Genomic DNA, 12582 nt, shown 5'->3' on the forward strand with positions numbered 1-12582 from the left:
TGTGTGTGTGTGTGTGTGTGTGTGTGTGTGTGTGTGTGTGTATGTATATACAAACCGGATTCCAAAAAAGTTGGGACACTAAACAAATTGTGAAAAAAAACTGAATGCAATGATGTGGAGGTGCCAACATCTAATATTTTATTCAGAATAGAACACAAATCACAGATCAAAAGTTTAAACTGAGAGAATGTATAATTTTAAGGGACAAATCTGTCGTTTCCAAATTTCATGGCGTCAACAAATCCCCAAAAAGTTGGGACAAGTCCATTTTTAACACTGTGTGGCATCTTCCCTTCTTCTTACAACACTCAAAGATGCCAAGATGGCCGCGCTCAGAGCAGTTGCAGCTTCACAGGCTCCCGGTACCATCCCAGTTTTAAGTTTTGATATTGACTCTGTGCCTGACTCCGCGCGATTTATGCGTGTGAACTATAGCCGAACCGAACTGATGAGAATAGGAGCGGATTTGCCACGAAATATAGCAGAAATCAGCAACAAACTCAAAACTACGCTCGGCAGAATGCAGATCTTAAAGTCATCTACCTGGAAGCTGCAGCAGAGGCGTTCCAGCGGGCAGAAGAGGAAGCGCTGCTCCCGGCTTAAGAGGAGAGGATGCCAGGCGGGGGTTATGGTGAGGCTATGAGCTAACGCTAAAGCCGGTAAACTCCCCATGCCGTCTCTCTTTCTGTCGAATGTCCGCTCTTTGGACAACAAGGTGGATTTACTTCGTCTGAGAGCGGGCGCCTCAGAAGAGATGAAGAAGTGTGCAGTGCTTTGCCTCACAGAAACGTGGATTACAAGAGAAACGCCGGACACAGTCTTCCAGCTGGATGACAGACTTTTTTTTCGAGCGGACCGCTGCAGCGAGCTAACGGGGAAATCACGGGGAGGCGGAGTATGCATTTACGTGAGAAAAAGTACGAACTGTACTGTTGTAAATAGCTCATGCTCAAAGGCTTTGGAGCAAATAACAGTGAAATGTCGGCCACATTATCTACCCCGCGAGTTCACTGTGACTTTTATCACAGTTGTTTACATTCCTCCGGACGCTAATGCTAATGAAACACTGCAGGAGTTACATGATATCATCAGCTCGCTGCAGAGCAAAACCCCGAGGCTCTTTACGTGGTAGCCGGAGACTTTAACCACGTGAATCTAAAGGACCGTCTCCCAAGCTTTAATCAGCATGTGACGATTCCGACACGTGGACCGTGTTTACACGAACGTAAAAGATGCATACAAAGCCGAACCCCGCCCCCACCTAGGACTGTCAGACCACATCTCAATCTTCCTGGTTCCTGCTTACATGCCCCCGCTGAGACGCTCCAGACCGGTACAAAAGAAAGTTAAATGCTGGATCCAGGACAGTGGCCCCATACTGAGAGATTGTTTTGACCGAACAGACTGGCAGGTTTTCAGAGAAGCTGCTGAAAATGGAGGTTCGCTTGATCTTGACCAATACACATCCTCAGTACTGGGTTACATTAGTACATGTACTGACACAGTCTCCACTATCAGAAATGTTAAAAGCTACCCAAACAGAAAACCTTGGCTGAATGCAGAGGTGCGTACCCTGCTGGAAGCCAGGAACACTGCCTTCAGGTCTGGAAACTCAGAGGAGCTGAGTAGGACAAGAAAAGAGCTGGTTGCTGGTATTAAGAGGGCCAAGGCCACATATGCAAAGAGGATCGAGGGTCAATTCATCTCACAAGACCCTCGGAGCATGTGGAGGGGCATTAAGTGCATAACAGATTATAAAGGAAGGAGTGAACAATGCCCCAAAGACCCATCTCTGCCTGATGCCCTTAACAAGTTCTATGTACGCTTTGAAGACCCGAACAGACAACCCAGCACCAGACTCACCTCACCACCGGATGAAGAGCATCTCAGCGTGACCTCGGCAGAAGTAAGGAGTACTTTCAGGAGGATTAATCCGCACAAAGCAACTGGCCCAGACAACATCCCCGGAAAAGTGTTGAAGGAATGTGCTGATCAGCTCTGTGAGGTGCTGGCAGACATCTTTAACACCTCACTTACCCTGGAGACAGTTCCCACCTGCCTGAAGACTGCCACCATCATCCCAGTCCCAAAAAGCTCTACAGTGAAAGTCTGAATGACTAATTACTCATCGTTCCTCTCTATCCAGGATGTGCACATCTTCATCCCTGAAAGAGTGACCGCTGGCCTGGAGATGAGTGTAGACCGCAGAGTCCTGGCCTGATGATGTTGATCTTCTGTGCTGGGCCATCCTTTTGGCCTTTTGGCAAAGGAGGCCATCTTCGTGAAAAGAAATCGTCCATCGTTAAACAGGGGTGGAGGCCTACATGTTCAATTGTCCTCCTCTTACAATGCTGTGATTGCTAGTATCACTCAGCCCTCTGTGAATAGTAAACAGCCATCAGTGTGCTAATGATCCATTGATAGGCTGATGGTCCTTATTGACAATGTGAGCAGCTGGTTTTGGTTGTCAGCAGCAAAACTGGTTGATCCACTCTGAGAAGGTGCTATTTAAGAGACTGAGCTGAATACAGCACCTCAGACTGAGGAAGTCTCTCGGATGAGAGACGAAACGTTTCTACATTTTTTGTTGTTTTGCTTTGTTTTGTTTTTTTGAATGTCCAGAGGAGCAGATTTAACTTTTTTAGATTTTTCTACCTGGATTATTGAGCATGCATCAGGATATTTTGAACCACTTTGGCCAGGATTGCCTCAAACTAGTTAGAGAGTTTGAGAAAACAGCAAGGAAGAGGGCAGACTACAGGAACCATTTGTGATTCAACCTCAGATGTCGACAAAGTGGCATCATTCCCAAGAGCCTGGAACTAAAATCTTCGGTCAGCGGGCACCGGGCAAGCAAGATCCTTCAGAAGGCACAGACACAGCTGCTGAATGAACGGGTGAGACAGACCAATTTTACTATTGAGGCCTTGAAGGCCAAGGAAGAGTGCATTAAACAAAAACTAACAACGTGTCTAGATCAGACCACACTTCAGCAAGTGATGGACTGTACAGATCAGGCACGCTTAGCACAGCATGTCAAGTCCAAGACTCGACAACAAAACAAGTTTAACGTACTAATAGCTCATCAACACCATCACTATTCCAATAACAACACATTCAGTGTAGGACAACACTCCAGTAGTCAATTACATGCCAGGGAGACAGAAAAGTGGGTGAAGAATTTATCTGACAGACAGCTCACCCAGCCGGAGACAGAGATTCTTGCCAGGGGACTGAACTTTGCGGTTGCTCTAAGTAGAATTCCTCTGGTGGAGATGATCACAGCTACTGAGTCAGCCATCCGCAACAACAAAATTAAAGAGGCTGAAGCAGAACAGCTCAGAATCAAAGTTTCATCCTGCCTCAGCAATGCCAAACCACCACCTTCCAACATCAGTAGAGAGGAGAGGGACACACTCACCACTCTTAGCAAGGACAAAAACATCATCATTCTCCCAGCAGACAAAGGAAGGTGCACAGTGATTTTGAACCAGAAAGACTATCATGAGAAAGTTGTGACACTCCTTAGTGACTTAACCACTTATGAACCTCTGAAAAGAGATCCAGGAAGTGGTTACAAGCAGAAATTGATAGATTGCCTGAAAATTTTGGAGCAGGATTTGCAGGATCTGTACCACAGACTGTACCCAGGGGAGGCCACACCTAGTCTGTATGGTTTACCTAAAATCCACAAACAAGGTGTACCTTTAAGACCTATTGTTAGCATGATTAACTCTGTCACTTACAATGTTTCCAAATATCTGGCGTCTGTACTCATCCCTTTAGTTGGCAGCTCAGAACACCACATACAGAACACCATGGACTTTGTGGATAAGGTGAGGGATGTCATCATGGAGACTGATGAAACAATGGTCTCTTTTGATGTCACATCACTCTTTACGTGCATTCCTGTTGATGATGCAGTAGAGGTGGTCAGTTTAAAATTAAAATCAGACACCACTCTGAGCAGCAGGACCACACTTTCTACAGAACAACTGTGTCAACTCTTGAAACGATGCCTGCAGTCAACCTACTTCACATATGGGGAGCAATATTATAGGCAGAAACATGGGTGTGCTATGGGGTCTCCAGTTTCTCCTATTGTTGCCAACCTGTACATGGAGGAGGTAGAAAAGAGAGCCTTGACGTCCTTTTCAGGGACACCACCAAGTCATTGGTTCAAGTATGTTGACGACACCTGGGTTAAAATTAAATCTCAGGAAGTTCAACATTTTACTGACCACATCAACTCAGTGGATAAATACATCAAGTTCACACGAGAAGATGAAAAAGAATGGCAAGTTGGCTTTCTTGGACTGTGAGGTCTCAGTCTCTGATAGAGGACATTTGCAAACTGAGGTGTACTGCAAACCCACCCACACAGACCAGTATTTGCAGTTTGACTCCCATCACCCTTTGGAGCACAAGTCAGGAGTCATCAGGACTCTGTACCACAGAGCAGACAGCGTCCCCACTAGCTCAGGAGCCAGGCAGAAGGAGAAATCCCACACAAGACAGGCTCTAGAGCAATGTGGATATCCTAACTGGGCCTTCCTGAAAGCAGAGAAGAAACCCAAACAGGACTCCAGTCAGCCAACAGGTGAAAAGGAGGAACCCAGACCAGTGGTCATTCCATATGTTGAGGGAGTATCAGAGAAACTGAGACGTTTATTTTCTAAACATAACGTCCCAGTGGCTTTTAAACCCCAAAATACATTACGGCAAAGACTGGTTCATCCCAAAGATCCAGTCCCCCGGCACAAACAGAGCAATGTTGTGTATGCTGTTCAGTGTCATGAGGGTGATCAGTCTTACATCAGGGAAACTAAACAGCCACTGGCCAAAAGGATGGCCCAGCACAGAAGATCAACATCATCAGGCCAGGACTCTGCGGTCTACACTCATCTCCAGGCCAGCGGTCACTCTTTCAGGGATGAAGATGTGCACATCCTGGATAGAGAGGAACAATGGTTTGAGAAAGGAGTAAAGGAGGCCATCTTTGTGAAAAGAAACCGTCCATCATTAAACAGGGGTGGAGGCCTCCGGGTTCAACTGTCCCCCTCTTACAATGCTGTGATTGCTAGTATCACTCAGCCCTCTGTGAATAGTAAACAGCCATCAGTGTGCTAATGATCCATTGTTAGGCTGATGGTCCTTCTTGAGCATGTGATCAGCTGGTTTTGGTTGTCAGCAGCAAACTGGTTGATCCACTCTGAGAAGGTGCTATTTAAGAGACTGAGCTGAAAACAGCACCTCAGACTGAAGAAGTCTCTCGGATGAGAGACGAAACGTTTCTACATTTTGTTGTTGTTTTGCTTTGTTTTGTTTTTGTTTTAATGTCCAGAGGACCAGATTTAACTTTTTTAGATAATGTTTATAACCATCTGTATACTGATTCATGTCAGTATGAAGAAATATTTAATGCATCAGTCAAAAATTGCGTCATGAATAGGGAAGAAAAACGTATAAGTTGCTTAGGATTATAGGTCGCAGGACTGGCCAAACTATGGTAAATGGACTGTACTTATATAGCGCCTTTCTTTCTTATTTCAAGACACTCAAAGCGCTTCACACTACAATCTGTGTCCTCATTTACCCATTCATACAGCACTCTACTAGATCTCTACAAAGCTAATTGAACAAATAATTCTAAAGGGACTAATCAGTGCTTTATCACATTCATACACTGATGGGACACACATCGGAGGCAATGAGGGGTTCAGTGTCTTGCCCTGGGACACTTTGGCATGTGACTGCTGGTGGATTTGAACCCCCAACTCTTGCAATGGAGGACGACTGCTCTAACTACTCAGACACAGACGCCCTATGAAATAAAGGAACTACGTATAGCCCGAAAAATACGATAAACGCTTAATTTAGAGGAAAACTTTGCAAAGGCAAAAAGCAATTGATTCTAGAAAACAAACTACCATAATTGCCAGTCTATAGAGAGCACCTGAATATAAGCTACGCACTCTAAATAATAATTATTTTTTTTTATTAAAAAATTTTGGTACTTAAATAAGCCGCGAGTGTTTACGTTGTAACATGAGTGGCAGTACACAGCTACTGAAAGAGATGTACAGCGCTTGTTGTAGATCAAGAATCAACCATCAGATGGAGTTTTATAGACTTTACTGTTCAACACGCACAGACAGAGTGAACCCAACAGGTCTTCACGACAACTACCTCCCTTACTCATGGCTACTCTACTGAATGGCATAACACAAACTAATACATAATGAACAAATAAACTAAGCTAACAAGAACTGAATAATCATTAAAAGAGCAATGTTAAACAGTTAAGTGAAATGATTAACAATGAACATAATTTTTACCCATAATCCCTCCCTGACGCCATGTGACCGACAGTCAACCACAATGAACCAATGAAGTAGTCTCATTGAGTCACGAGGACCCACCCTGCGTTGATGAGACTACCTGTTTAAATAAAGGTTAGAAAAAAATCTGACCAATGAAATTACAGAAGAGGAGGAAGAGATTGCTTGCCTTTTGGCAAAAAAAACAAACAAAAGAAAAGGCCATTAAACCAAATCAGGGATGAAGAAGGGAAATTTAATACATTGGTGTCATATACAAAACAGTCTGTCGCCGGGCAGTTTATTGTGCGACACAGAGTATGTGTACGCGGTCGTAAAAATTGAGTTTTGCACGGACATGCCCTGCGGGCGTCCGCTTCGACTTCGAATCCGGTATGCGCGGACCTCCACGGACTGACATACACCCGAGTATACTGGAGCCTTAAGAGAGACGTGTTTAGTGCAGCTCTGTGAGCGGCCGGGTGTAACGAAGCTAAATGTTTTTGGTGGCAGGAAGCTCGTTAGTCCGTCAAAAAAAAATCCATAAATTATCTGCAGCATTGTATAAGCCACGTGGTTCAAAGCCTGTGAAAAAAGTAATGGCTTATAGAACAAAAAGTATAGTAGGTCTGTCTGTTTGTAACACGCTATTATCTTGTGAAATATTTCCTGAGAGCTGAACTACTACATACATACTAAAACAACTTATTCAAACTGCTGTGTTTGTGATGTATGCAGACTGTGCAGCAGAACAACAGACACCTGCTGAGTTCTGAAGAGTGCAGACTGCTCCTTAACTTGTGACAGGACAGGATGGAGTAAAGTTTACCTGATCGATCCCCCCAGGGGCAAACATGATGGCCGCCAGAGCCAGCAGGCTGTGTCCCTCTAACAGCAAGCTGCTCAGAGAGGCCTGGCTCCCAGGTAATAGCACCTGAGCACTGGTTAGAATGGCTTGGAAAACCAGTTCAGGATCTGAAACCACAAGGACCAAGAATCAGTAAGACTGAAGGCAATGAAGGTTCAGTATCATGTCCAACACGAGACAAAACAACACTCACTACTGACAGAAACACACAACCAACTGGATCTAACATGGTTCAGTCAGGTCCTCTGGACAGATTCTTCTTCTTCTTCTTCTTGAAGAATCCGTGCAGAGGACTTGACCATGCTAGATTTATCAACCTGGACTACTGAGCATGAATCAGGACACAACTAACTTTAAACTGTCAAACGTAAGAAAAAAGAAAAATATACTTAAGTTATCCAACAAAGACTGGGTGTGACTTTATAAGACTGAGTTTGTTGTGGCTCCTCGGACTGAGGAAGTCTTTGGGATAAAAGATGAAACATTTCAACAAAAAGAAACCGTCAAGAGAACCTGACTTAACCTTGTTGGATTTTTCTACCTGGAATATTGAGCATGAATCAGGATGTACTGAAGTTCTTGTCAGAACTTAACTTGCCGGTTAAAATCTCTTCTCATGTCCTCGAGTGTGGCTTCTTTGAGTAAGTAAGATGAATAGAGGATATTTTTATCTAACATTTTGGTCCTTCGAGTGCTGACCCCAACATCTGACCTTGAACCCACAGGCTTGAATCTGAACTGTGCACGAGGGGAGATTTAATCTCTTTAACTCCAAGTCCTCAGGCTGGGATTGCCAAATTTTACAGAGGCCAGATTTGCTGTTTGTTCAGGGGAGGTGACAGGTGTCGAACGGAGTGAAGCCGCCCATAGGAGGTGAGAAGATTATGGGTTTTTTTCTGTGGGATGTGGCATCCAAGCATTGTTTTGTTTTTGTACATCTTCTCAGCTCTCACAGGCAGAGGTAGGCCCTGATGACCTCGGCCTCATCCAGCTGCACATGCAGGATCAAGAACTGTTGAAGTTCTTGTCTAACGGTTCTGTTAAAGTTTTAGGCAGAAGTCAGGTGCAATGAGTAGCATGAGGAGTATGTAAATCTACAGTCACACCTAACTTTATCCCAACCTCTGAGTGAAAAAGAGCAATTTAAGTGTTTTCTAAGGTCAGCTTCCTGTGACGATGACAGAAGGAGTCACTGGACTCTCTGAGGTGTCCTGTTGAGTGCTAACCTGTTCACAGCTCAGTGTTGGGCCCTCCAGGTACAATGATCGATGGTGTTACATCTTACTGATAAAACTTGTATCAAATGAGCCTTCTCTGACAATCTGGAACAGAGTGTGCTGTTTGGGCCTCGGCTATCTTGAACTGAACTGGCTCCAACAGGTTGTACAGGACTGTACTTATACAGCTCCTTTCTATATTATCAAGATTTGTGTAGATACTCAAAGCTCTTTGCAACAATCTGTGCCTCATCTACCCATTCATACAGCTCTATACTAGATCTCTACAAAGGTTAATCAGAGCTTTATCACATTCATACACCGATGGGACACACATCAGAGGCAATGAGGGGTTCAGTGTCTTTCCCAAGGACACTTCAGCATGTGACTGCTGGTGGAATTGAACCCCCAGCTCGCACATTGGAGGACGACTGCTCTAACCACTCCGCCACAGCCGCCATCTATTAGGTACATCTGACATATTTTGCCAATTGACAGACTGAGTGGAATCTAAAACTTTAACTGCAAAATGAAAAAAAATAAATAAATCTTGTGCATTGTTTTTTATTGCTCAGAATATGTGTTGGGTTCAGTCTCAAATACTACCACACCCACAATTTAGATCAATATCTTTAGAATTAGCTGAGTTATAGCAGAGTTATTGTGTTTTTAAGATTAGTTGTATTTGGCAGCCATGTTGAATTGGGTTGACCTGAAAAGATAATAATGTGTAGATGCACATAAAGACTTGTAAAAAGATCCAAATTGAGAACCAGAACACATATGGTTGACAGTACCTGAAAGGTTTCTGGTTATCTCCTGGACCTTAACCAACATCTCAAACCACGGCTGGGTCTTAAACAGGTTCTGATCAGTCAGCGGGGAGCAGTATCTGGGTGTGAGTCTGCGTGGAGGAGAACCAGAATTCAGAAGTCAGGAACATGCAGTTTAGAAATAACCAGAGAAACTGCACTTTACTCTGATGTGTAGTTAAGAAATGCAATCTGAATGACTGCAGAGTGTACAACATAAAACAATCAAAATGCTAGGTAAAAACAAAAAGTAGGTAAAAGCTTGTTTGTGTGACATACAGTTTGTGATACTGAATAAATAAATAAAAATTAAACCTGATGTCTTCATTTTCAACTTTAACAACATGCAATGTTTCACATCATCAACAGTTTCAGTCACATAACTTGAATTACATAATGTCCAGATAGCTTCATTACATCTCCCACCACTAACAGAAATACTGTTTATTATTTCCTGATGCATGCTCAATAATCCAGGTAGAAAAATCTAAAAAAGTTAAATCTGGTCCTCTGGACATTCAAAAAAAAAAAAAAAACTCAAAGCAAAACAACCATAAAAATGTAGAAACGTTTCGTCTTTCATCTGAAAGACTTACCATGCCATACCATTTTATTTATAAAGCACTTAAAACAGCTACAAGGCCAACCAAAGTGCTGTACAGACAGAACAACAGGTAACACACCAAGCAAAATACAAAATGAAGTAAATCAGAATATAGACGTAAAAACGATGCAGCTAATGACGACAAACCAGTGTGGAGCATACAGGATCAAACACAGATCATCTGGTGTTGAAAGCTACTGAATAGTAGTGAGTTTTTAAACGTGACTTGAAAACCGAGAGGGAGGGGCCTGTCTGACAAGCAGAGGTAACTCGTTCCAGAGTCTTGGTCCTGCTACAGAGAAGGCCCTGTCACCTCTGTGCTTAAGATGAGTTCCTGGAACTGTGAGGAGCAACTGGTCCACTGACCTCAGGGAGCGTGGTGGGACATACGGTTGTAGCAAATCAGAGAGATGGGGGGTGACACTGTTCAGTGATTTGTAGACATACATGAGTATTTTGAACTGGATTCGAAAGTGAACCGGTAACCAGTGCAGTGAGGCCAAAACTGGTGTAATGTATGTTAAGATATGTATGCTCTCATTTGTACTTTTATTTTGTATTTTATTTTGAAAGAGCACTTCCTGTGCTTCCTGTATGGAGCGTATATAATCTCGCGAGTTTTAATAAAATGGTCTCTCTTCTTCTCTTGACGAAACCTGAGCTGACGTCGTGTGCATTTATTCCTCCATCAATTATACCGGTATTTTTCATGTTAGCACGCATATTTTCCTGGAAACTACATCTCTGCTAACAGGTTATGGGCCCAGACAACTAACCAGCAAATGGAGAACCCAGCACTTGATGAACCAGGAAGTACAGAAGAAAATGTTTGCCACCAGAAAAGTCGCGGAGTACAGCGTGTTTGGTGAGGACTAGCTTGCTAAATATAGCAGCATGAGTAAGCGTGCAGTGGAGCCGAGTAACCGATGGGCAAGGCTAATTTTCGATGGAGATGAGAACCACTATGAGTTGTGGGAAGTAAAGTTTTTGGGACACCTCAAACTACAAGGTTTGAAGGACACGATATTGGACAGAAGTCAAGATGACGATGACGATGAAGAGAACAATGCCCAGGCCTATGCAGAATTAATACAGTTCCTGGATGATAAAAGCCGGTGATGAGAGAAGCTGCCGACGATGGACGTGGAGCACTAAAGATTTTGAGAGACTACTACGCAGGAAAAGGTAAACCGAGAATTATCAGCCTTTATACTGAACTGACTTCTCTAAAGAAAACGAGCAGTGAAAGTGTGACGGAGTACGTCATACGTGCAGAGACACTAATTACAGCCCTGAGAGATGCTGGTGAGACACTTGGTGACGGTCTGCTTGTTGCAATGGTCTTGAAAGGCTTACCAGAGACATTTAAACCTTTTTCGGTTCACATTACACAAAGTGAATCAGAAGTAAAGTTTGCAGAGTTTAAAACAAAACTTCGCAGTTATGAGGACACTGAGAAATTAAACATGATGGAGCAAAAAGATGACGTCATGAAGGCGAGAGTGCAGCCAAAGGTCAGACCCAAAACACCTGCTAGTGATCAAAGGAGAGACACCGCAGATGTTACCTGTTTTAAGTGTGGCCAGAGAGGACACAAGGCCAGAGCATGACACTACAACCAGTGGTGTAATCGCTGTAGGAGCAGCACACACCGAGACTCGACCTGCAGGAGGCGGCAGTTGAATGATGAAGCTCACACAACCTCTGAGGACAACAGTAACATGGAGAGTGGAGACACCTATGTATTCCTGACGAGAGAGGACGGTGCACGACTTCAACAGCAACAAGACCTCAAAACTACAGGCATGATGGTGGATACGGGCGCAACATCCCACATCCTAAAAGATAAAACTGTGTTTAAGAAGTTTGATGACAGTTTCCAGCCAGGAACACACTGTGTGGAGTTGGCTGACGGTACCAGATGTAAAGGAGTAGCTGAAGGCAGAGGAGACGCTGAGGTGTATCTGATGGACAGCAGGGGGCAACATTGTAAGACATTGCTGAAAGAGGCTCTCTATATCCCCACATTCCCACAGAACATCTTTTCAGTGAGAGCTGCCACCACAAGAGGGGCTACGATCATCTTTAAGAGAGGAAGAAATGTTTTCCAACACAGAGACGGTACAAAGTTCTATATCCATGAGCACAACAGACTGTACTACCTTGAAACTGTAAGTAAGTCTGACAAGTGTAATAGTTGTTTTGATGCACAAACATGGCATGAAATTTTGGGACATTGCAATTATAGTGACGTTTTGAAGTTAGAAAAGGTAGTAGATGGTATGAAAATCAAGGGTAAAACAGACACGCAAAGTTTAAACTGTCTCCAGGTTATTTTTGGACAATATGGGCTTCAGTTTAGACAGCCGCCTCAGTTGGAAGAAACATGATTTAACAATCATGTTTACATGATTGTTAAATCATGTAAACATGATTGTTAAGCTTCAGGGAAGGGTCCATTATCACGCCCAGACTCAGACTTTCTCAGTCTGAGGTGGTGTTTTCAGCTCAGTCTTATAAATAGCACCTTCTCAGAGTGGATCAACCAGTTTGCTGCTGACAACCAAAACCAGCTGCTCACATGCTCAAGAAGGACCATCAGCCTAACAATGGATCATTAGCACACTGATGGCTGTTTACTGTTCACAGAGGGCTGAGTGATACTAGCAATCACAGCATTGTAAGAGGGGGGCAGTTGAACCCGGAGGCCTCCACCCTGTTTAATGATGGACGGTTTCTTTTCACAAAGATGGCCTCCTTT

General features: G+C 43.7%; 1 protein-coding gene across 1 annotated transcript in view; it reads right to left on the reverse strand.

Moving 5' to 3' along the window:
* Positions 1–12582, reverse strand: part of spg11 (SPG11 vesicle trafficking associated, spatacsin) — a 413741-nt gene that overhangs the window by 195455 nt on the left and 205704 nt on the right. The window contains exons 19-20 of the mRNA XM_037683759.1: positions 9203–9309; positions 7150–7295 (exon numbers count right to left, since the gene is read on the reverse strand). Coding sequence (XP_037539687.1) covers positions 7150–7295; positions 9203–9309 — 253 coding nt within the window. The remainder of the gene's footprint in view (positions 1–7149; positions 7296–9202; positions 9310–12582) is intronic.

The sequence above is a fragment of the Nematolebias whitei genome, chromosome 10 (assembly GCF_014905685.2).
Source record: "Nematolebias whitei isolate Nwh7 chromosome 10, NemWhi1, whole genome shotgun sequence".
Classification (NCBI taxonomy): Eukaryota; Metazoa; Chordata; class Actinopteri; order Cyprinodontiformes; family Rivulidae; genus Nematolebias; species Nematolebias whitei.